The following is a 26,669-nucleotide window of genomic DNA, read 5'->3' on the forward strand; positions in this document are numbered from 1 at the left end:
GGGCCGGCTCAAGGAAGGGTTTATGGTGTACAATTTCTTAACCAGTGCTCTTGGAACAATAACAATAAACTCTCTTATTATTAATATCCATACAATTTTTCTATTACGCTAAATTTGCCTTCCTGCCATGATATATGCTAAAACTTGTTATACTTTGTAATCAATTCTGTAGTTTTTTTTTTTTGTTAAACTTTCTTTTTTTCTTATGTACTGCCTTATTGGTGCACTGCTGTTGCTTTGAGTTGTTAAGTCATAACTGTTTTCTTACAGGAGGTCCGATACAGTCTTTGACTATGGGGTCTCCTCGTGTATACTAAATATTCGTAACATGACTGAATATTTATTAATAAATTCTCATTCTGACTGATTATACAATTTCCCGACAGTCGAAAGAGCTTCGACAGGGCCATTACGGACCTGTCATGGACGTAACGCCGATCGTATTTAAAGTATATTTTAATGGGCTTGCGTACAGCTTCAAATTGTACACGTGTATCTTGCACGCGTAAGGTATGCAGCAGCGGAATAATGAAAAGAAACGTGACTTTGTTTGCAGTGTGTAAATTGAAAGAAGTTGCGTGCACACATACCGCTAAATGTATAAGTACACCGCAGACAATAACGTGCGCCTTGCCTAAAACCGTGCACTTAAACGTCAAAGACGTTGACTTCTCTGACTCTCAGCGCGCTGAATGCCCGCGCGCGCGCGCTCGGGACAAGCTTGCCCGGGGGGCTGTAGAACTACGCGAGAGGAAAAGCGTGCTTCTTCAAACTTACGTGATAATCGCGGCGAGGTGCTGCACCCAGGGCGCTCCATGTTTGCCAGTAACAAACACCCTTCGACGACTCCTGGCACGAAGTCAACCCCGTTAGGCTCTCCGCAGTCACGCGTGTTGTTTACCACTTTGCGCACGAAGTTTGCGAGTTGGAGTTCAACATGAAAGCAAAGCGCAAAATATAGCGCACCACGCACTGGCACCGCCGAGCGCTATAGGAGACAGCGTTCGCGATGAGCTCGGCCACAAGAGTCGAGTGGTGTCGACCTTGGCCCTGTCAGCCCTGCCTCGGCTGAAGGGAGGTGAAGCGGCGCGGAAGACGGAGGGGGTGGAGGAGGAGAGGGGGGGGGGGGGGGAGTGGAGCGTACTCCGCTGGCTTTCAATGAGATACGCTGTCGTCTGATAACCGCTGTCGAGCGGCGGCTCGGCGTGTCTCCACAGCAAGTGGCGGCTTGCATTCGCTGCAGCTGTTGGTGGTGGTGACCGTCGACAACCGGCACGCGGTACTGCAAATTCTGTTGCGGAAGTTGAGTGCGCTATACTCGCGGACAACTTTCTGTGGCAATGAAGGGAAAGCTACGGAGGCAAAGCGCGCATAAGCGAGAGCGCTTCTGAAAAGAGTCCCTCGTTTTAAACCACGTTGGTTTAGGCTGGGGAAGAGAAAACATAAACAGCTTATTAGCAACAGTTAAATAAGACAGAACACACTACTGAGCGTAAAAGTTTACTTATTTTGTGGCTTTTCCCTTCCGCCTCTGGCAAACGCGAAACCGTCGCACGTGAAAGCTGCGTCGATTCAGCGTCCGTTCCGACCAACCAAAAGCACTGTCAAACGCTGCCGGACTACTTGGCGCGATAACACATGTGCAGCATCAACGCGCCCGTAGCTTTCCCTTCATTGCCACAGAAAGTTGTCCGCGAGTATAGTGCAACCATGTAGGCGCAGCTGCAGCTGCCTAAGCCCCGTATGCCACTCCGTAAATGGTTTTTACCCGTGTGCGACGCATGGCGAGTTCAGGAACGTACTGATTTCAAGGTATATGGAAACTGGTAGCAAAGCTTTCATACAAGCCCACATATCTATAAAGTGGTGGCGTGCTGCAACCCCCGCCCCTCTTTGTGTCGTGGGGACAACTAAACTGCCGAGAAAAAGAAATAAAGTAAATGGATGAGACGTCGGGATATTGTAGTGCTTGGCGCGAACGTTTGAATTTATTTAGGGTGCGACATTTCAAACGCTACGTGAGCTGTTTCTTTTTTTTTTTTCTTCGTTGAGCGTAGAACTTGTCTCAGCTGACGCGTCAGCGTGTCGCTTAACTATAGGAGCAGCCTGCATTTTAAGGTGAACGTAATTAGGAGGTTAATAACGGCAATTGCTTCTGTACACTCCTTAAGAACTTGAGAGAATGGGGTGGGAATAAGTGACATTGCCAGAGAAGTTTCAATAGCCATTTCAATTTTATTCTCCTAGAATTGTGTACCCAGTGTAGACGGCCAAACACAAGAAATAAGTTTCCATGGATGAAAAGTAGTATGGCTAATGCGTTCACATTTAGCGGCATATGCAAAGACCTTTTCACACAGTCCTTGAAGCACTCACAGATGTACCGAACGCCATGTTTCATATTCACCAGTGATCGGACAAAACAGCATTGCATCCATATTATCATTTAGAGAACATTTCAACCTGCCAATTTGTCTGCCTGTAGTGCTCTCTGAGCCTGTGTGACGGGCAGTGAACGAGCATAGCCCGAAGTTTCTACGCGATGCGCTCCGCGTTCATTGTGACGGCCGAACACAACACTTCTGATGCAGCAACGTGAATATGCGCAATAACGAACAGACATCACTCATACACTTTGTCAATAAATGCTGTGCGCTAGCTCAGGCGAAATCTATAGTCCATCACACGCCTCGCCTTGAAAACGCATATCATCATCATGATCATCAGCCTATATTTTATGTCCACTGCAAAACGAAGGCCTCTCCCTGCGATCTCCAATTTACCCCTGTCTTGCGCTATCGTATTCCAACTTGCTCCTGCAAATTTCCTAACTTCACCACCCCATCTGGTTTTCTGCCGACCTCGACTGCGCTTCCCTTCTCATGGTATCCATTCTGTAACCCTAAAGGTCCACCGGTTATCCATCCTACGCAATAAATGGCCTGCCCAGCTCCATTTTTTCCGCTTAATGTGAACAAGAATATCGGCTATCCCCGTTTGTTCTCTGATCCACCCCGCTCTCTCTCTCTTTTTTTTTTTTAATTCGAAAGCTTGCCCTTAGGCATAATACAAAGCATATCAAAAATACACGAACAGACTTGATTCATGTAAAAAATCCAGAAGTGAACGATGATACGGTCCATGAATCCAACGTTCAAGGTCGGGTGGGCGGCCAGGCCGAAGGCCTGTTGCCCGTAGGTGGCGGAGACGGCTTAGGTGAAGTCCTGAGCACGTCCATAATAGGTGTGTCACTGTCACATTTTGAATCGTAGTGTCACAAAATGGGCACGATGTACCATAGGAACCGTGGTACTGTTGTGCCCAGAGAGCGGTCACAGACGGGGTGAGTGCGACCCCGACACGCAGCCTCCGTAACGTAACCTCCTCTCGGCGGGTTAACCCACCAGGGAGGTCTGACCCACACGGAGGTACCTCCTGTCTCTTAACGTTAGTCCTAAGATTTTTCGTTCCATTGCTCTTTTTGCGGTCCTTAACTTGTTCTCAAGCTTCTTTGTTAACCTCCATGTTTCTGCCCCATATGTTAGAACCGGTAGAATGCAATAATTGTACACTTTTCTTTTCAACGACAGTGGTAAGCTCCCAGTCAGGATTTGGCTATGCCTGCCATATGCACTCCAACCCAATGTGATTCTTCTGTAAATTTGTTTCTCGTTATCAGGGACCCCTGTGAGTAATTGACCCAGATAAACGTACTCATTTGCAGACTCTAGAGGATGACTGGCGATCCTGAATTCTTGTTCCTTTTCCGGGCTATTTAACATTATCTTTGTCTTCTGCATGTTCATCTTCAACCCAATTCTTACACTTTCTCGATTAAGGTCCTCAATCATTTGCTGTAATTCGTCTCCACTGTTGCTGAATAGGACAATGTCATCTGCAAACCGAAGGTTGCTGAGATATTCACCGTTGATCCTCACTCCTAAGCCTTCCCAGTCTAAGAGCTTGAATACTTCCTCTAAGCATGCAGTGAATAGCATTGAAGAGATTGTGTCTCCTTGCCTGACCCCTTTCTTGATAGGTAACTCTCTACTTTTCTTGTGGAGAACCAAGGTAGCTGTGGGATCCTTGTAGATGTTTGCCAAGATATTCACGTATGCCTCCTATACTCCTTGATTACGCAATGCCTCTATGACTGCTGGTATCTCTACTGAATCAAATACATAGTAAATACATAAGCCAGGCAAAAAAGCATTTCTACCTGCGAAAAGCCGTTGTTATAGTTCGCATCGCAATTTCCCAACTCAACTTCACTAAAGGTTTACACACGCCGTCGTCGCATCGGCGATGCGCTGTTGATTTCTGAGATGCGTGGCCAGCATAGTGCGTACACGGAAGCTCTCGCGAAAGCGCAATTGAGTCAAGCTATAGACCTGTCATAGCAAAGAAATCTGTGCCTTCGATATCACACGTATATGTGAATTCTGAAAGTGCGAGAGGCCCGCTGTGAACGTCCAGTCCCGAGATTGGCTGCCGATTACACGCGAACGTCTCCGTATCCGAAAGCAACCACATCCCTTTACGCTGTCGTACCCCGACTCGTCGCGTTGTACGCAAAAACTGCCGTCTGCATTTCGTATCAGTGACATGAAAAAGTGCGCCCGAACAGCCGACCGTCCAGGCAAGCGGCCGATGTAAACAGGCGTCCTTGCAAAGAATGAATCCCCAGGACGCCTGCGGCGCTAGTTGAGCATTCGTTGCGGCTGCTGAGCGCAAGACCGAAGCGCGTTGCTATACCGGAACCGCTGCCGATGCGGAGTAGCTCAGCTTTCGCGAGTTCTGAATTGTCCCGGGAGTGCAGCCTATCTCTTTTGCAGCCTACCTCTCGGTTTGTACAAGGCCGAACTATATTGGGGAAGTACGACAATCGATCAGGTTCTCGCCTTGAATCCTTTTTCGGTTTTTATCTGCTTTTTCGCTACTGTCTTGCCTTTGGCGTTCCATAAAAACAACACATTCCATCGTAAGAGCTTTTGTTGTGACTTTCCTTTCACTGTCCTATTCTTGTTCTTTTTCGCGACTTTCTTTACGCCGCATAAAGTGGTTCGCGCTGACAAGTCCTTCTTCCACCGAATTAGGCACCGCGTATTTTGCGGCCACAGAGACTAGGTGCCCTAAGGCCCCGATATTAGATTCCCCACAGAATTTTCTCACATATATTGGAGCAGAGTGATTCTTCAATACCGGTCTATGTAGCCATGTAGCGTACATTAAAGGCGAATGTCTCTAAAGTGAAACTATATGCCTTTTGAGTTAACGGTACTCTAGTATGCTAGCTAGATTGTAAGGATTCATATGCTGCCAAGTATTTGGGGGATTCCACGTAAACAGGCATATTGCGAAAACATCCTTGGTTTTTATCATGTAAGGGTACTCATATTTCGATTTCATACATTTCTTATTTCAATACAGCTATTTTTGTGGACGCTAAAAATACTGATAGGTATTATTCATCAAATTTTAGCTTTTTAAGCAGTGTTTCAACATCCCGTTGTTGTTCACGTTTTTATCTTCTAATGTCATATTGATATCTTTCTATAGAAATGGCGGGTACTGTAACGATATTTGGTTTTTATCTGTTCTAGAGAACCTGTCAGCTACAATTTTTTTCGCATACAGCAAACGCTGTAATGCGTTAGGCCGAGCCTTGTTACTGTGTGCGCACAATATTTTCCAGTAAAAACGCTATACTCTTGCCCATTCAGTAGAAGTGTACGCACACAGAAGTTTTGTCCGCCTATTGGTACTTGTTAGTGTAAGTATTGTTTGCTGTCGTTGTTTCTAATAAAACTAGAACCGGGCCCCGGCTGAAACGTTAGCACGAAAGCTTCATACGTGCCTCTTCCTTTTATAATTTTACCGCATGCTGAGAAATTGTACTTCGCTATCTATCTATCTATCTATCTATCTATCTATCTATCTATCTATCTATCTATCTATCTATCTATCTATCTATCTATCTATCTATCTATCTATCTATCTATCTATCTATCTATCTATCTATCTATCTATCTATCTATCTATCTATCTATCTATCTATAACAACAAAGCATTGCATTCAGAGTGTCTGGATCCGAATACCCAACCACGTTATCACTAGGTTGTTTGAGTGGCAGTAAACAATGATGATGATTATAATGATCCCAATGTATGGCGCGAAAGCACCAAGGGTGAGAGGCCAGAAATAGGGTGACAGGTAGCAATGTAAGACCAGTAATTATTCTAATTATGCACACTAAAAATTGTCAAGGAAGTTGTAAGCCTGCTGCTAGAAGCGCTAGCTAGTTTAATTGCTGCTCGGAGCGCTTAAGATGGGTGTTTTTGTTCAACCTGGTCTCGCCAAGTGAAACGGCTGCGAAGAAAGGGAAGAGACAGCTAGCGCATTTTGTCAATGATCTTTGCTTGACCAGCGAAATACAATGGGAGGATTAAGTGCCAGTGGCGGGCGCCCGTCGTGGCAACGGTGCCGAGGTTAGGCAGAGACGCAGCTCATGACATGCCAATTATACCTGACACGTGGTGAGGCGAGTAGAGCCGGCTGGCACTGAGCAAGCGTAGAGGGCGCGTGACGAAGCCATTCGCACCCAAGAGTACACAAAGCGACCTAAAGAAGAGGCAATATCGGTGATTCGTCACGTACATCGCGTGCAGGCGACCTGACAGCAAAAGCTTCAATGTCCGTGACTGTCGCTGGCTCCTGATGTGCGCATGCCGGGTGGGTAATGGGCACAGAGAGCGTGAACGCAGTACGCATTATTCACCACGTGCACATTTTGCATGGTAACCGCCTTTGACAACCCGTTTCGGAGACCGTTGCCAATTGACCATCATGAAAAGCTTCTGTGAGCAAGCATTTACAGAATAGGGGTACGTGAGCCCAAAGTGTCGGTTGGCAGGTTTCATTGGCGTATGCCCGCAGCTACTACGCTATCGGTTTTTCTAAGAAGTGCGAGCGGGGAAGGGGTCAATCACTTCGGCTTGCAGGTACTGCCTGCTTATTAGGATTTTATTGAACCCATTGTGCTGGGCGCTGTGGCTTTGCCAGGGAGCACGCATGCTATGCATCTGTCACCCACCCCCCTTTCTTGGAGAGAGAGAGAGAGATTTTTGTTGGAAAGGGTGAAAGATTGGGTTAAAGTGCAGCGCGATAACTGTCTCTCAATAGAGGACACCTCAACCGCGCTGCACAGGGGGATGGGGAGTGAAAGGAAAGAGAAGGGAAAGAGGTCGCAGGCGCAGGAGCGGAAGCAGCAGCAGCATCATCTAAGGCGCCGCAGGCGCGTGGGGTTCGCGTCGCACACTGTCGGAAATTTGAACAGGTCGTAAGGGGAAAAAAAATAAATAAAAAATAAAAAAAAAATGTTTTTATTTGTATGTTGTTTTGAGGGAGAGGGAGAAAGACACCGTCAAAGGTGGTGAAGAAAAGGGCGCTTGGAAGAAGCGCAATACTGGAAGCGCCGGCGAACAAGACGATCCTAGCACAGGATTCGTGATTGGTGCGTCGGCGGACCACTCATAGCCACTCGGTGGCGATTGGGAGGTAAATGCTTGGGACGGGGCACCGAAGGGTAGAAAACGTGGCCCCGTTGCCCCGTCCAAGCGTTCTGGACAAAGTACTGTGCTATGCACCATCGACTATGTCGATATAGGGTCGCCCTATGTGTACCAGTTTCGCCTTGTATGTGTACTTGCATTTGTAAATTCTTGTAAATAGTTGTAAACAGAAAGTGTGTTTTTTTTCCTCGTCATCTCTGTGTCTACTTCAACCCAGCGAAGCCGTCGCCGCTATCGTTAGCGGCACAACTCCTCACTTGCGTAAATCGGCTCTGGCGGTGCGTCTCGGACGCCCCAGTAGGGGAGTGGAAACGTGAAGAACCTTTGAACTTTACTGAAGTAGTGCCAAGAGAAGAAAGATAAGCCTACATGCTTTCAGATAATGTTAGACAAGCACAGATATAGGATGCTAACGTTACGTCATGCCTAACCTATATACTCTCACGGCGCTGAGCAGAAACAGCGCAATCATGGGCGACACTCATTGTTGGAACAAATAGTTCATACACCCCGGAAAACGATAAGTAAAACAAACAATAGCTCGGCATTTCGATGACAAACGTATATTGCGACGGGAGGTCTGGGAGCTAAAAGAGGTGCTGCAGCATTCTTCTGCATTGAGGCAGAGATACGCTCTTACGAGCAAGAACGTTACAGTACGTACAGTTAAGCTTTCTCTTCGAAGAGTACTCCTTGTAACGTTCCTGCGTCAGCGATATACACAGGACGCAGCCAACTATCGGCATTCGCCTTTAGCACAGGTTGCTATTCTATACTACCCTGGCTATTATTCTGTACGCTTTCGTCCATTGCCTACTCGTGCAAAAAAGTGCACAATGTTGCCTCGTAAAGTGCAGCATAGCGTGGCCTACGATTCATTCATCCGGATTGCGTACTACGCTTCTTCCCAATATCCGTAAACAATCGGGATTCAAAGTGGATACCTTTATTATTTCGATGCAATGCACGTCAGCTCTTAACCCGAACGCCAAAATGTAGTCGTTGTTTGCCTTCCGGGCAAAACAGTCCAGCGTTAAACTGTCTTTCGACTGGCTCTCAAGTAATGTACAAGGAGATGTCGTGGACATTTGTTCGGTATGCTCTGCATGCGAAGAGACTGCTACCACTTTTGTTCAAACTGAGATCACGTAGCTATTGCTTTCCAAATGTTTATATTTTCAGTATTTTCAAGCAAGGCACGGCACGGCACAGCACGGCAACAGGCTTTGTAGAGACTTAAAATCATTGTTTATTCTAGACTTTCCCCTAACCAAGATTGTTCAAAAGGATAGTAATTGTGCTAGGACTAAACGGTATAAAGGCAGTTTAAGAGGTAGTTTGTTTTTTTCTTTTTTTTTTGCCTTTTTTTTTCAAAGGAACATTTCTTGTTTGGATACAAAAACTCCAAAATAAATATACGCCATTGCGCTGACGGCCAGTCATCGGCGCAAAAGAAACCAAATCCCACATTTCCACGGATATCTTTGATTTTACGGCATTTTTGAGGAGCTGAACGGTTCGGTGCCGGCCGCCTCTGCCTAATTAAACTAAACAAAAATACGCCATCGCTTTTCGTTTGCCGGCACATTTCGTGCCGATTTGCGTCCCTTTCAAATGCAAGTAAGCTTAGACAGCGAAAACCGAGAAACACTGAGTACCCACATCTATTCTCTTAACTGATGTGGTTGCAAGATTTCCTGAACAAAACAAGCCGCAGACAGCCATTTAGTGAATGCACGCCGCCGAACTTTTCGGTATTGATTTTTCTCTCTGCTCGCGTGCTTCATAATTATCACTCTTTATTCGCACTAACATACAAAAAGACACGTTATTATGAACGAAATCGGATTCTTCGCATTTTATTCAATGCAGGTATGCGCCTGCGCGCCAAGCCAAGCCTACTTCAGGCAGCATCATCGCCATTGCATTTATATTACCTGCTATTCGTAATCGGTACTTCGAATATCGCGTTTATTCTATTCATCAAGAAGTTTTAGGCAATAACGGAACCCTTGACCCTTCACTGAATTTCAGCTGCCTGAATTGTGACATACTGTGCAGAAATAGAATTTCGGTTTCTAAGGGCATTTCTTCATTTTCATTCCACACTTCGTATAGAGCCAGAGCTTTCAGTTGGCCATATTTTATACTATACTTCATCATTTATCGAATGCTGGCTGGTACTGCGTTCTTTTTTTTTTTCTTGTTTGTCCGCAGTTGAGTGAATTCACATTCTGCACACAACAAACAAACGAGCAAAAAGCAAGCAAACAAACAAATGAAAGAACGTACGAATGAACGACAAAATAACCTTGTATGCGCGATTCAAAGAAGCAAAGAATGGCCGCCCATATTCGGTTGCCGCAAACATACGAAAAGAAACAGTAAAGCGGCGCTAATAGTGACATACAAGTTAAGCTTGACGTCACAGAGATGCGGCCATTATATTGAGTTTCCATAAATAACGTGCTGCCCTAGCTTAAATCCAACCGTGAAAAGCTCGTCGGATTAAAAGAAAAAAACAGATGAGAAGCCTCCTGAAACGGCAAAAAAAATTGCAACAAAATATCGCGAAGGTGAGATGAGTGTTGACAAGAAAGTCAAGGACACTAAAAAAAAGTACGAACGGAAAGTATGCCTGTTAGCCGCAGTCCAAAGATAAAGAATAAAAGAATAGAAAAGCGTGGCTAGCCCCGAATCTATTCTTGTCTATTCACATCTCCCTTCACCCTTGTGTACAACAAAATTTTGAAACCTTGTCGAGTATATCAATATATTAAAGTACGTAAGTCCGTCTCTCTCTCTCTCTCACCCTTACTCCTCTCATTCTCTGTTCTTGCCTTCATGCTAAGTTGACTGTGAAAGCTTAGCCTCGAGGTTTAGTTCAATTTAAGACTGCGCAAGTCACATGCGTTTCAAGTGCGTTGGTATACGTCGAAAAATTGTTAGAATGGAAGCAGGTGCCGTTTTCAGCTTCTGAGGGTTTTTGTCATCATATGTACATTTATTTGTTTACTGTGTAATAATATACTTGTATTCGTTCTAATGTATGTTTTTTGTGTTGTTTAACGTCTCGAAACTGCTCAGCGTGTTATAGGACGGAAAGCGTACTGAATGGCTTCGGTTTAAGCTTGGCCACTTGAAATTCTTTAACGTCAAGCTAAATCTATTGTAAACGAATGTGTTAGAATTCGGCCTCACTGCATACAACATACAACTACTCTAACAACCCTTTCTACTCTACCATACATATGCATTCAACGTGTCCCAGAAATGTGAATGAATATTGTAGAGCTTCTTAAAAAAAAAAAAAAAAAACAGAAAATGAAAAACAAGAAAGAAGGCCAGTTTTTCCGTCAGACCGCTGACAGTATAACTTATAGCACGAAGTATACATGTATTAGGGCCACATTATGTGAGGACGAGGCAGAAATCGATGCCATTTATGCTGTGACGTTCACCCTCCACTTGATCAATACGTGGTATACCACGTATTGATCAAGCCCGCGAATACATGCAAAGTGCCTCGAGAGGCCAGTCACGCGGCTATATTGCGTGTATTCGCGGGCTGATTTCACGCTCGGAAAAACCTTTTCATGTAGCATGTATTGAACAACACAAAGCTATATCGGGAGTTTTTGATGCTAACTGCTTTACAATTTTGTCATTGATACTTTTCACCTAAATATAATATTTGAGAAGTTAATTATTTAAGACTAATTCAGTAATTAGGCGGAATGCAAAAAAAATCCGAGTATCTCCAAGCGACGGCAAACAACATTACCTTGGTTCCATCCAGCTACGTTGCATTTGCATAATTTTAAAGCCTGAAGCATGATAGTTGGGACACCTTGTATATATATTTTTAAATTCATTCATGAGGGGACTTGTAATTTGGTGCATAATTATATGAAAAGGAGAAATGTACCAGCCTAGCGCTAAAGTCCAAGGACAGACGACAACGTCTACGCTAGTTCCTCGATAAATTGTCGTCTCTTTTTGTTTTTTTCTCACTTACTTATATGCACTATAGGTGAACAAACTTTATTTAAGTATGTAGTATACGGTTGAACCGGTCATTTCTACTGACTTGGCTTTTTTTTTTTCTTGTGTACATGTATCCTTTGTCGATTTCGTATGTTTGTGTATTTGTGGCATGTGTGCGTATCTATTCTGAAATAGCTAGCTACAATTTTCTCAACTTTGTAGTAAGATAATTGGCTCTAATGTAGCCTACTTACCGATCTGAATGCAGTTTTAATACACAAGAAACATTTTTTTTCATCGCATCTGTACAGTAATGATACATTTTCCAAGGTGGCACATCAAACGTTAGAAAGCTGACATAGACGGCGGCACTAGATTGCCCTCTAGTGATATTCTAAGAAAAAAAAAAACACTATGAGGCTCCGAAACGTAGCTATGAGCGCGATGTCTTCAACCTATAAAGGATTCTGCTCCGCATATGCCGCAGCGTGGTGGGCTGTTGTATAATCAACCGGGATTCTGAGCCTCCGAAATTGGTTTCGCGTTGACGACGGTATGGAAGCACGTCGGAGGCAATATCCTTTGAAACCCGTAAGAAAGCTCTAACAAAGCATGCTGCGGCATGTCGAGAGATTGGGTGGGATTGAATTTACTTGATTTTCAGTTCTTACTTAGTCATAGATATCCAGGAATATAGTCGGCACCACGATGACAGTGAGTTGCATGCGCTGAGCGTGGAAAAAAAAAGTCCTGTCCCTCTATGACGCCCGTGAGTAACTCAGTGTTTCACGGATGGACATCTATGACGCGTTAACAATGATATGAGTGCAGTTCCCCAGGCTGCTACGACGCCTATAAGAAGCTATACAGGTTAGGTAGCGCAACGGATTGGACTAGCTGGTGTTGCAAGAAAGTTGACGCCAAAGAACACAACTTCTACGTTCCTGTAGGCCAGAAAGGAAAAAAAAAACGAGAAAAGAACGAATGAATGAATTAAAAGCCATCAATAAAAAAATTGAGGGTCCAAGAAAAGTATTTGAGGCCTGACAATGAAACTACGAAAATAATGCAAATAATAAACAAAAATATCATTCAATTATGCAACATTGCATTATCATTATTGCCCCAATTTCAGTATATAAATACATCTACCACGTACGTCGACCCTGCCTTGTTTCGCGTCGACTTTGGTTGGCACGCCTTACTATTAGTGTGAAGCGCCGTGGTACTCAGGATTAATTGTGATTATCTGGAATTCATTAACGGGCCCCCAATGCATGCACTGTACACAAGCGCTTTAACATTCCACCTCCATTTGAATTCCGCGGCTGGGAACGAACCCACGACCTCGTTCACACCAGCGCAACGCCATAGCCACTAAACAACCGCGGAAGCTGCAATCTATTATCACCAGTATTATCATCATGTTGGCGCAAAAATGGGTTAGTCAGTACAGTTGTGCTCCTCGAGAGCTCTGCTCGCCTTCACTCGCCCAACAGAACGGGTCGCAAGAAGTGGAATGAACTGGCCACTCACCGTTTGCGGGCGAAGATTCGTGTTCTTCCGAACGTTTCATTTCGTATTCTCGACCGAATTTGTTCTCGCTGTTCACACCAGTGCAAGTATACACTAAGTCAAAGTCCGAAGTGAGATCACGCAGCCTACGCAGCACTTATTGTGTTGCGGCGTGCTGTAGCCGAGTTGCGAAACATGAATGGGTGCCAGAGCCCCCCCCCCCCCCCCCTCCCCGACAGGGAGCCGGTAAAATAGAAACTGGTCGCATCGTTGCGTCGTCGACAGCGCCCAGTTATGCGGGATTGAGTAACAGCGTTCTCGTCTTCGGAGAGGAGAACCGGTTTCATGGCCAACTGAAGGAAGCCATTGGACTTGGCCCGCTTAATCGAGCGTGCGCTTTCTGCTGTTTGTTTTTCCTGCGCCTTTTGAGTGTCCCGCTGTACTCTCCCTACGAGTTTGTGTCGTTTCTAATATTGAGCCACCCCACTGCACAACACGGACGGATATGCCATTTTACCCGCCGTGGTTGCTCAGTGGCTATGGTGTTGGGCTGCTGAGCACGAGGTCGCGGGATCGAATCCCGGCCACGGCGGCCGCATTTCGATGGGGGCGAAATGCGAAAACACCCGTGTACTTAGATTTAGGTGCACGTTAAAGAACCCCAGGTGGTCCAAATTTCCGGAGTCCCCCACTACGGCGTGCATCATAATCAGAACTGGTTTTGGCACGTAAAACCCCATAATATTATATGATATGCCATTTTCTATGTTCATTCTGCGCTGCTGGGTTGCATGGTTTACTTTGGTGTGTCTATTGTGCCTACGCTTTATTCTAAGATTAGTCGAGATAGTATTATCTTACGTATGGGGAATAAAATACTCGCCATTAATTATTTATTTGTACTCATCTCAATTACCATGCTTTTCAGGTTACTTAAATAATGAGCTCACGTACAACTTCAGTCCCTTGAATGTTAACCCTACTCGTATTGCTGTATTTTTTTTTTTAGTGCGAATGGATTATATGCCCTATTACGCGAAAATCCGTCAGCGTGACCCAAAGAGGGTACCAAAAAAATCAGAGCCCTTCCACTACTTGGTAGAAGCCAGCGAAGCTGTGACTATGGTGGGTCTGCTATAGTGAATATTTTATAGTGAATTTATATATTATCGTTATTGACTATATTGAGCGTCTTCAGCATGTTCCTCAAATAACAAGGATAGCGAGGTCTTGTCTTGTTTTCCCCCAGCACGATGGACAAGTAGTGCGTTTGCTGTGCCAAGTCCGCCCCATCGTCATAGACTAGCGTATGAGCCACAGCATTCATAGCCGCGGCACACTACACGGCATCATCAGCATCCTGACGTCAGCATCCTGGAAGATGTGGTTAAACGAGCGTCCGTCCCAAAGCCAGTCCAAAGGGCAACTGCTGATAACGCTGGCGCGATCTCTGCGTCATGAGACAAAGGAGCACTACGATTGGTGGAACGTGCCGCCGCCGCCGCCTACTATTGCTACACTTGTGAAAGAGGCATCGGTGGTGGCAAGGGTATAACAATGGGCCATCCATCATCCGTTTTGGCAACTGTGCTAATGCACAACTGGTGGGAAACCACCGCGGACATGGAGTCAAACCGCCACGTCCATGGAGTCAAAGCAAATGCTGATGATGATAGTTTTTTTTCTACACGTGGACACGATCCTGGGGAACTTAGCCCTTAACAGCTTCGTTGTAAAAATGGCCGATGCCGCAGGAAGTAAACACGTCAAAGAATGCTCGGATTGACGTCAAATGTATCAAGGAGGTTCCTGTAAACAAAGTAAATTAATGGCGTTGAAACGACATTTGGTACATTTCGGTCTGGGCGGGAATCGAACCCGGTACTCCGGGGTGCGAGATGAGCACGCTTCCCCGACGCCACGGGGGCTCCACGATTGTGGCTTCCTAAAGGTGTGCCTAGTGCGGGCATGATCGCACACGTCACGTCGCAGCCATCTCGCTGACTAAAGGTGTGGCCTACTGCGTGCGTCATTGGGCACGTGACAGCGCAGGCAATGGAGTGCAGGTGGCGCCACGTCATGAGTGTATAATAGGAGCGCGTTCGTGACATTCCGAGGTCTACAAACAGTATAATGCTTTCCCATTCCCACATGTAAGCAGTCTTAAGTGTCTCTGCCGAATTTTTGTTTCGTAAAGCATCAACTAATTGCGAGAAAATTACAGCTTCATCCTGCGCTTTTAAGGTGCGCCCAATTTTCTTTACCCCATCAGAACATCTTCGTATCTTTCTATGTTTAAAACATTCAAGACAGAGACAGTGAAGACTGCTTACGTGTGGGAATGCGAAAACATTAGAGTCGCTTTGATGAAATGTAATTTTTTTTCGCGCGTTCCTTGCTCTCGCACGCTCTTGCCTGCGTTCTAACTGCGCCTAGGTAAGGCGCAGTCATGGACACCAGGTGCGTTCGGCGCGAACGCGGGGAAACGCGTCACAACTCGCTCGCTTGCCCGCGAGGAGTTCGTAACCCGGAAGGACCGCTCAGCGGCGTTAAATTGAACATTAATGCTTTTACAGCGAAGCTGTATACCTCTCGTCGGTCGCAAAACTTTGTGGCGTAAACACAAAACGCCATACCCCATACCAGCTGTGCGATAGCTTCGCCGAGCTGGGGGAGGGAGAGCTGAGAGAGAGTGAAAGCACAGTATAAAAATACCATAGGTGGTAAGTGGTTCTTGAGGGAAAGGGAAAGGTTGGCGCTATCTTCTGCAGCCCTTGAGGGAGCACGGCTCAGCGCCAAAAAAAAAAAAAAAAAAAAAAAAAAATACCATAGCGCAGCATTGCGGATGCGAGGTGGAGAGGAGGAGTGAGGCATATGGTAGTGGGACGCGTAGATCTGCTGCCGACACTGATCGCGTTTCCCCGCGTTCGCGCCGAACGCACCTGGTGTCCGTGACTGCAGCCGATGCCTCTGGCGCCGGCTCGACAGGTATCGACCAGAAAACTGGGCACTGCTTGCTTCCGAAAGACTGAAGCGAGAGCTAGGGAAGCTGAAACCAACCGTCGTCGAAGAGAACATACCGCGTTTAGATTAAGGGACGCCGAGAGTTCGCGTAGGCGAAGAAATCAAGGTCCGGAGGCTTGAGAACGTGGCTATATATATATATATATATATATATATATAATGACGAAGTTAGCAATGACAAGGTGCTCTTTGAGCTGGACCTAACGCCAATAAACCCCATATCAATATATATATATATATATATACACTAAGAACGTTGAGAAGAACAGCGTGAACACAATGCTCCACCACGTGTGGTGTTTATACAGCTTCGCTGGACATTCACGTTCGCAGGGTGGAATGGATATATATATATATATATATATATATATATATATATATGTATACTAAGAACGTTGAGAAGAAGTTGAGAAGAACAGCGTGAACACAATGCTCCACCATGTGTGGTGTTTATATAGCTTCGCATGGACATTCACGTTCGCAGGGTGGGATGGATATATATATATATATATATATATATATATATATACTTAGTGACGTCACCACGCTTCCATATATAAAAGAGGCCCATCTAGCAATTCATTAAGTTCATTCCAAGACTGCCATGGGTAGACCACGGAAAATAAAGACGCGAAAAGAACCAACGTTCTGAGACTAAAAACGTTGAGAACAGCGTGAACAGAATGCTCGACCACGTGTGGTGCTTGATACAGCTTCGCTGGACATTCACGTTCGAAAGGCGGAATGGCGGCCATTTTTTACAGTAGAGCTGTTATACGCTAGGTTCTGGCGGTTTGCGTGCGCAGGAAAAAGAAGATGGCGGCCACCCCAGAGCTCACGACCGGCCGATCCTGTTGATAAAAATGGTGACAAAAGTGTATGGCCGGGTATGCTTCAGCTCCGTTTAATCGCGAGAAGTGTCAAAATGTATTGTGATTCAAAAATATATCGTAATAAAAAAATTTGCGTAGCTTGCACTGGAGGCGCAATGCTAAAGAGACATCGGAGCTCATGGGAACCTGGCTTTTGGGCTAGACTAAGCTCTTCCAAGTCATCCCCAGCGTTTTCCGGAATTTATTCATTATTGATCAATTATTGATTAGCTATTGATTGGCTATCGCAAGGTATTGGTCACGCATTAGGGCTAGGCTAACCACTACCAAGTCAACCCCAGAATTTTCTGGAATTTATTGATTATTGATCGATTATTGATTAGCTATTGATTGGCTATCGCAAGGTATTGGTCACGTATTAGGGCTAGGCTAAGCACTACCATGTCATCCCCAGAACTTTCCAGATTTTTTTATTATTGATTGATTATTGATTAGATATTTATTGACTATCGATTGGATATATCGATGACTGACTAAGCTTAAGTAGTCCCAACCATGCTTAGCTAGACTTATCCAGGCTCAGCTTCGCTAGTTCACCGGGGTATGTCTCATTGCGCTTGTGACCCTTTCTGCACTACCGCCAGGATCGCCCCACATTTTTTGTCCGCGACGGACGGACTAACGGCCGGCTTAAACAGCTCCGCTGTGAAAAAAAAAAAAAGTAAAAACGGGATAGACACTGTTTAGTATGGATTGCAGTTTGACGTCAGGGCTCTGTAGGCAAACCACGTAACCTTATCTCGGTTCCTTTCCACCCGTGAAATGGGTAGGCCACGTGCGGTGAGGACTGCGGAAGAACAGCGCGCCTATAGACGGTTTCAGTGTTTACAAACAAACCTCGCTTGCCGCTGATTGGTTGCCCCATAGGAACTTCCGGTAGGAGAGCTAGAAGCACTCCCGGCTATGTTGTTTGAAGGCATGCGCGACGTGAGGCCGGCGTGTCGATGTTGCACTGCTTGGTGGAATCTGTGATGAGCTGATTCTACATCGTGAATATTGTCGAGATGACGAGCGACTACTTTAAGGCGCTTAGCACCGAAGCAAGAAATCGGTATCGCCAAAAGCTGATGTTTAGAGGCAGAGAGCTGCCCGATCCGCTGGACGATGATGTCATGCGATTTTCGTTTTCGCCGGTCTCCAAACACCTTCCCTCAGTTACAACCCCGGAGCAACAAGCAGAGCATCTTATTAGTGAGGACATGCAATGAACGCAGACTGTTGTCTTCAAGGCAGGTAATGGGACTGCCGAAAACTAGAAAAACATTTAATGGCACTTTTTTCTTCTTTCTGGGGTTTTACGTGCCAAAACCAGTTCTGATTATGAGGCTCGCCGTAGTGGAGGGTTCCGGATTAATTTTGACCACCTGGTGTTCTTTAACGTGCCCTACAACACAAGCACACGGGCGTTTTTGCATTTCGCAATGGCACTTTTATTGCTGCAAGATGGAGGATGAAGTGGTAAGCTGTGCATGTGTACATGCACATGTTTTCTGCGTCATATGCCTTGTTTCTGCTTTTCAATATGCATTTACACATAACTGTACATTCTCAAAAGTCATTTAGGGCAAGAAGCCTAGGTCGACTGAAACGGGACTAACTTAAATGCTCACGAATTTACCACACTTCTAACAAAATGAAACCTGTAGTGTTGGGCGCGATTGCAATCCATAATTGGCCTCCGCTAATTCGTGAATGCTTTTAGAATGTGGCCGAAACTTCCTACATGCATGCTTGGAAATCGCTAACTTTTATGCGATTCTGCTCTGCGATATCAATACGAATGCTCACATGCCGCCGCGGTGGCTGAGCGGTTACCGTGCCCGGTTGATGACCTGAAAGACTCCGTTTGGGCCCCGGCTGTTGCATTTCGATCGAGGCGAAATGCTAGAGGTCCGCGTACTGTGCCATGTCAGTGCACGTTAAAGAACCACAGGTGGTCGAAATTATCCACTGCGGCGTCCGTCATAGCCGGAGTCGCTTTAGGACGTTCAATATGATAAACCAATGCGCACATGTACCTAGTTAGTAAAGCTGCAAAAGTGCACTTGTGCCCCAGATACGAAAAACATTAAAAGAAAACGGCGGCAGCATGGCATCCGCTAAACAATAACTTTAACTCATGTTCGTGGCATGGCGATCCACGCCGAGGCAAGAAACTTGACGAGCGGGCAAACTCGGGGCGAGAGTCGAGTTGCTCTCGCATGAGTTACACGACATACGGTCAGAACAATCGTGCAGTAGCACTTTTATTATTCAGCATTATAGCAGACCGGCTACTCCACGTAGTAACGTACCTTGGATGAAGTGAGCAGAGCATATCTGGGAGCTCTTGGTAGGCTCCCAGATTTGAAAAACACCGTTGACGAGTAAACGTAATGAAAACAGTCGATGCTCCAAGAGCTACTCGCCGTCACACAACACACTGAATGCCACAAGTCGCACTTATATTGATATACCCGAAAAATAACAGAATATGCGCAGGACGAGCGCGCGAGCGAACCAATACCAGCAAAGACGAGCAAAAGGAACGGCTACCGGAAGTTTCCTAGGGGCGCCGGATGCCGGCGCACAGCGTTGCCAGAGCACGGTGGCGCTGGATGAAACCGTCTATATGAAGAACACCGTCGTGACCAGAAACGGGAATGTGCGCGGCGACGGCGGACGGGACGTAATGCAAACGAAGATCGGGCCGCAAGCGCCACGCGGAAGCACCCTGTGGTTGGATCACCCCACCGACTCCACTCCCATCGAAATTGTGGGTGATTTCAACACAGACGCGTCTCGGCCAGACGGAAAGTGGTGCGGGGCGTTTCTCTTGATAACGTTCGGCATTCAATGTTACGCAAACATCAGTGTGCCCACGACGCGTCATCGGTTGTGTATAGACCTCACGTACAGCTCCGCTGGTCATCCACCTTCACAGAGCGGAATGGCTTTGAATTTTTTATGTTATACCCTCATGGCTGCAACGTACGTGAGGCGTGCAATGTCGACGCACGCACTCGGCACACCTTTAGTCAACCAGAACTATGGAACCACCGTGTCGTCGGAAACGCGTGCTCGTCTCACATCTCTGAGGCCTGGGTTCAATTCCTACCCAGAAAGAAATGTACGAAATTTTCTTCTCAAAATCATTAATTTACTCTGTTTACAGGGACCTCCCTGAGAAATGGGACGTCGACGTCGATCCGAGCATTTTTTTTCTTTTTTTTTTTTTTTTACTGTTTGCGCCGTCGGCCATTTTTGGTACCATCATTCGGTCACGCCGCCGACTACGACGTCGACTATTCGCGTAATGGGGCATATAATGCTTGCACATGAGAAATCCCTAAAAAAAACATCTTTCTAATAAATAACCGCATTTGATAAAGTTTCATGTATGGTACTTCTGTGCCTTTTTTTTTTTTTTGTCATGGTGTTTGTAAACAATTTCATGGGATAAGGATGCACAATTGTTTATGTAACCTCACTGGTATATTTGCAGCGTTAGTCAGAGTTTCTCTTTCTTGATTAAATTTCTGGCTTTGTAGATAAAACAATTTAGTATGCTTGTACTGTTACTTTGGTTTCTATGTTGCTTGAATGGATTATCTTGCATCGGTATTTATTTTTTTACCTATTTCTACTGTTTCGGTTGTATATTGTCTCGCTTGAATTTAGATTTTTCTGCTTGTTTGTAATTTGCTTCTATCAGTTATATATAGAGGGTCCCGGTACGGTCACCTGACCTCGGTACCCTCTTCTGCATATCCAATTATTGTAATCAAGTTACCTCGAAAAAGCTTCAAACTTCAGGAAAAAACGTTTCCACAGCCTTTCCCTTAAGAATGAATGAATAAAGCCTTTATTTTAAGGAAGGGGACGGCTCTAGGCCGCTGTTGGGGATTAGGTGGGAGAGTGATGTGGGCTCCCGGATTGTTGGCTGAGGCACATTTTCACCTCAGTCTTTCATCTCCCGCTTTATGCAGACTCAGGTGCATGTTCAGTTCCGCCGCTCTCGCACGGGCTGGTCGATCCCTTCTACACTACTCGAAACAAGCCACTTTGTCTGCCATATGTCGCAATGGCTTTCTGTGTTTCAGGGTTAGTTTGTATTCCAATTCCTAGTGTTCTAATGTCTCCGTGCAGTAAATGTTGAATGTTGGATCTCCCTTGTGAAAAAGCTGCACAGCTCCAAATGAGCTGTTGCAAGTCTGCTCTGCATGACTCCTGACGATGTGTGCAACGGGTACAAGTGTTCGCAATCGTAGCTTGTCTGGTTTGGTGCCATTTCTCAGGTATGTGTGGTGTGTAGGCAGCGTTGGCCATAACCTTGTTCAAAAAAACCTCTTCCGTTCGAGTATAAACCCTCCCTTGTCAAACACATGTACTGGTGTAGCTTCTAATAGTCTCAGTTTACTGTCTGCTTTTATTTTAGTGCTAATGTAATGCATAAGTGCTCTGCTAGGAGAGCCTTCGGTCAATATCTTTAGGTATGGATTTTGGTCCACGGGGTTTGACGAGGAAATGGAGTGTGGGGAGCTGTACGTGTCATCAAGCCCACCCGCTTGCACGGCAACTGCGTGAGCGGCTGCGTTTCCCCCATCAAATTAAATTGTGGGGGCTTAACAAAGATAGAGAGAGAGGGATAGGTAATCAGGAAAAGGATAACCAGGCTCAGCCCGACTTGCTACCCTGCACTGGGATAAGGAGAAAGAGGGCTGCAGAGATTAGTAGAAGCAGACTAGTTCACAGTATGCACGGATACATGCATGCGTAATGAAGCGTTCATCGTTCAGTTCATCACAAGCTGCAATCAATCAATCAATCGATCGACCAATTATTCTATCAATCAATCCGTTTAAGTTTATTCACAAACAAAACTAAAATTTATCAAAAAAAATTCGACAGTTGTCTATGAGGGCGAAGACGCATGCCACAGCTCCGGCCATGAGACACCAAGACATGCAGGAAGTGTCGGATTAAGAAAGTTTTTTTTGTTGTTGAATTCCCCTTTAATTTCAACGGACTTGTTGCAGAGCCTACTAGAGGGGCAGAGGATAAAGGCTTAAAATGTCCGACAAAGGCCTCTTACCCTTCAAAGTTTGGTAAGCGGTTTAAGCAACAAGAATGTGCACAGTCATGCTTTCATCGCAAGAAAAATGCAGCAAAACAGAAAGAACATAATCATTTTACACTTTTACAGATATAAAAAATAGTACCACTGTCTATGCGTGTCTATGTATTATTGACATACTGCATAGAATATACGTTAAATATACATCATGCGTCTGTGTTTTGTCTCATGCAGACATATTCATACAACACACGAAGATATTTGTATACACATATACATAATGGACGCGTTCATTTATTTACACAGACCAAAGAGATAAAAAATAAGTGGATAAAAACCATAGCAAGAATTACTGATGAGCGTATTTGAATTCAAAAATGATTATTAAGTTTTTATTGCTATTTTTAAAATATTTATAGTGGTACTTAAATTCAAATTTTCTTCGAATTTGTGTTATGCTTAAGGTATCTGATATGCAATTTTATGTCGTCCGTATTCAGTCCGTCTTTTTGGGGTGCGTCGTTTTAGGAATCTTAGACAATGGCTAGGAATAATTTCATCTTTCGTGTACAGTTTGTCCTTGTGTATTATTTCCAATAGCTTGAAATAATATAACGGGGCTTCTCGCAGTAGACCAAGTTTTATAAATAAAAAAAAACTATTTGTAATTCTTGCGCTTTACCATAATAATTTTCAGAAGGCCGCAGAATTTTCTTTTGAAGAAGAACAAGCTTATTGTATTTTGTTTTTGTAGTGGTACCCCAGACTAGTAAATCATATGTAAGTTTAGAATAGAAAAGAGAATAATAAAGAGTTCGCTGTTGCCAATTTGGTATAAAGTTGGTTATTCTGTACAAACATTAAATGGTACGTGCTAAATCTGAAATGAGGTAGTTTATATGTCTATAGTTCCACTTAGTTTGTCTTGAAACCATGCCCCGAGAAATTTTTGTTCTTCAACATGTTTAATTAGGCCTTCTTCAAATTTTAGCATAACGTTTCTGTATAATGCTTTGTTGGTCGGACAAAATATCATTTATGTAGTTTTGGAGGCATTTAATGTCAGCTTGTTCCGTTTTAGCCATCTGGATAGATGAAAAAGATATGCGTTGGCATCGCGTTCAACTGTTGCAAGGTTATGGGAGGAAAAAGATATATTTGTGTCATCTGCATACATGACGACGTCAGAGGTACCAGGGATAGAAACAATATCATTTATAATGATGATACATAGTAGTGGCCCAAGTAGGGAGCCCTGAGGGACGCCTTGTTTTATTTTAATTTCTGTCGAAAGTGGTTCATCATTCTTTACAAGTTGAAAACGATCATATAAGTAGTTTCTGAGAAGCTCGAGGGCAACGTCTCGGATTCCATACCTGAATAATTTGTTGAGTAACAAATCGAATTGTATATAATAAAAGGCGTTCCTGAGGTCTAAAAACAAACCAAGCGCATATCTCCTGTTCTCCTTATCTTCGATTATTTTGTTTTTGATATTTAGTAGAGTCTGCTCAGTGGATTTGTGTTTTCGAAACCCATATTGATTTTCGGCCATTAGTCTATGTTTTTCAAAGAACACCGAGAGTCCTTCATAAATAAGAGCTTCAAAAATTTTTAATATTCTGGGAAAAACAAATATGGGACGATAGTTCGACAAGTTGTTTACGCCACCACCTTTATAGATCGCAGTAAATTTCGCCATACTTGAACGACTTGGAAAAACGCCGTTTTCATGGGAAAGATTAACGATGTGACTAAGCACCCCACAAATTAACGGCGCAACTAATTTTATTTTAGCTGGGCGTAGTTCATCGATCGCTGGCGGTGCTACATTATTCTTTGAACTTTGAACTTTTAATAAACAAAGTGTGGTCCTACAGAAAAACAAGAGTTTGATATTTCTACCGGGTCAGTAGGTTGCATGTAGATAGATTGAGAGCTTGTATTTTCATGGAGAGCGCCATCATGACATTCTGTTTCACAAGAAGAAATATAGAAACCGGCCTTATAAAATGAGTATTCTTATCATCATCCAACCTGTCCTCGCGCAGCATTTCTCCATATATCATAATATCCTCACAGACAATATTGTCTTTTCTCCAAGAAGTAAGCGAGTACACCCACGGCTCCTATCTTTCTTTGTCGTTGTAAATTATTTCAAAAGTTTTCTCGTAATATTGATGCATTGCTTTTTTTGAGATCGGACGTTAGAGCGTTTCAGTATACTTTATATAGTTAGAATGTATCAGGAACCCGCATGCGCACAGTCATAACTAGTTCTTTACTTTGATACGATAATATAAATCTTAGTTAACCCAAGGCTTCCTTTGCTTTTTTTGTTATTTCTAGAATATATTTTAATGGAAACGCATCGTCATAGCTATAGCGCGAAGCAGCTTTACGAATGTATCATACGCATCATTTACATTTTCTTTGCAATAGACGTCTCGACAATCAATTTTTAACTATACGAAACCACTTTTCCCCCATTTCATCATTAATTAGTCCTTCAGTTCTTAGATTTTTAGTTCGTTGGCTATTTTGTTCTGGAGAAAACTGAAGCAAAACATACAAGGAGGTTATCTCTTAAGTCATAGGAAAGAATCCCAGTTTTTGAATCCCAGTTTTAAGGCCCGAAGTCTAAACTGCTGTAATTTGACACATCCTGTGCTTCTGTTCCAGCTACTACTACAGTGCCTAGAATGTAAGTATATTCTAGGCACTATACTACTACTAAACCGTTTTTAAGATTAAGATTAGGATGATGATAATGATGATGATGATGAAGACATGGTGTTTTACTGCGAAGCTGTTAGCCTCTTGCTCATCGGCATTTTTCGTGGCATCGTCCGTGGCCAAAAATGTGGGCAGATCCCGGAGGTAGTGTAGTTCCGGGCCGCTCCGCGGCGGAGTTGAAGCAGGCTTCAAGCACTCAACAGGGTGAAGCGAAAAGTGCATAAATTCTTTAGAATCACGCATACAACATACAGAACAGCATTCTTTTCAATAAAGAACAAGGACAAAAGCATCCGAACCGCATAATTGATGGTAAGGCTCTCCTCATAACAATGCGAATCCCGTAGCGCTCCCCGCATACGTTTGCAGGTAAACGCGCAAGCTGCCACGGCGACGGCAGCTTGCGACGCCGGGAGTGACGTCCCTAGCCTTTCGTATATAAAAGAACCAGCCTAGCAACTAATTTCTTTGTTGTTGTAGCTCCACTACGGGTACGCAACGCATAGTTAGGTCTCTCGAGGCACAGCGTGAATACGAGGAGCGGCAAAGGGAAAAAGAAACGGCAATACGACCAGCGGCGGCATGGTGCCAGAATTACAATTACTCCCATTACTACCAGTAGACTAAATTACCATTACTACCATTACTCTAACGCAATAAAGCATTGTATACCCCCTCAGCTGTTGTAGTGGGGGTTTTCAACAGCTTCGCTGGTCAACACCATTTGCAGGGCTGGGATGGTGAGTCAGTTTTTGTTTTTGTTTTTAGTGGCCAGGCGTAAAGATCATGTACTGTCCATGCTAAGTGAGATCAAACGAATTTGGCACTGTAAAGAAAAAGGAAAGCAAAGCCATAATGAAACAAAAGCCAGAAGACGACAATAGAAATATATATATATATATATATATATATATATATATATATATATATATATATATATATAAAAGATTCCGAGCACATTCACGCGAATTATTGTGGTAGAACGCTCCCTGGATGGTGTGTTACAAATTCTAGTGTATAACCGAAATTTACGACGGGGCCCTGGTGAGAGTGCCCTAACTGCTGAGGGACCCGTCTATGAAACATTTCTGTGGGGACCCCGGGAAGTTGAAGGCCCGGGTCTACAGCAACCTTAGCGCACAACTTTCCAGTGAAAATATGTGCCACAAACCTTTTGACAAAGAAGTTCATTCATTTAACTAGTTTTTAGTGGATATATTCGTTCCTTTTTTCTTACCAATGATTTCCGCCTGGGCAAATAATTATTCTATAGTGACGTGACACACCCACACACCCACCCACTCTCTCTCTCTGTCTCACGCACACGCACACGCACGCACGAGGGCGCGCGCTCCTGTGCACTGTATTTAATACTCAACGAAGACTGTTAATATATATATATATATATATATATATATATATATATATATATATAGTGTTCCTAGAGCATATATAGCACAGCGCAGTAACGATGCATTACTCCATGGGCCCAAGAACATTTATACACTAACAGGAACGATCATGACGGCAATTCCTTGCTAGGCGATTCAACGCTAGAAATGTTTCTTACATTCCATAAGGTACAGCCTTGCTTCCGTTATATTTCATGGCGCGAAGACTTCCCGAGCGAGAAGCGGCCTCTTCTGCCATTAACGGAGTCAAAATGTATAACCAAAGCGGTTCTCCTGAGGAAATAAACACAAGCATCTTGCTCATCTCCAGTTATGGTGTTTTTGAATCTTTCAGCGCGTTAGAGTCATCCTTGAACCTGCTTGGAGAAGAGTATATTGACTTGTTTTCGCAGTCGGTAACGAAATAAGTGTTCCCGGCATTCATGGTGAACTACCTCCTTAACCTAACTATATTACAGCTTCTACTTATTCTTT

At 44.4% G+C, this 26,669-nt stretch overlaps 1 protein-coding gene across 3 annotated transcripts in view; it reads right to left on the bottom strand.

Annotated features, from left to right (window-relative positions):
- The window catches only part of LOC119461010 (uncharacterized), a 54,250-nt gene extending 40,958 nt beyond the window's left edge, over positions 1–13,292 (bottom strand). For 2 of the 3 annotated variants that reach the window (XM_049672101.1, XM_049672100.1), the window contains exon 1: positions 13,096–13,292. In XM_049672101.1, the coding sequence (XP_049528058.1) occupies positions 13,096–13,135 (40 nt within the window). In that variant the 5' untranslated portion in view covers positions 13,136–13,292. Of the gene's footprint in view, positions 1–777; positions 1,032–13,095 lie in introns of those variants that run through there. The other variant, XM_037722180.2, reaches the window with a different exon arrangement.
- Positions 13,293–26,669: the final 13,377 nt, after the last annotated feature.

Source organism: Dermacentor silvarum, chromosome 8, assembly GCF_013339745.2.
Source record: "Dermacentor silvarum isolate Dsil-2018 chromosome 8, BIME_Dsil_1.4, whole genome shotgun sequence".
Lineage (NCBI taxonomy): Eukaryota > Metazoa > Arthropoda > Arachnida > Ixodida > Ixodidae > Dermacentor > Dermacentor silvarum.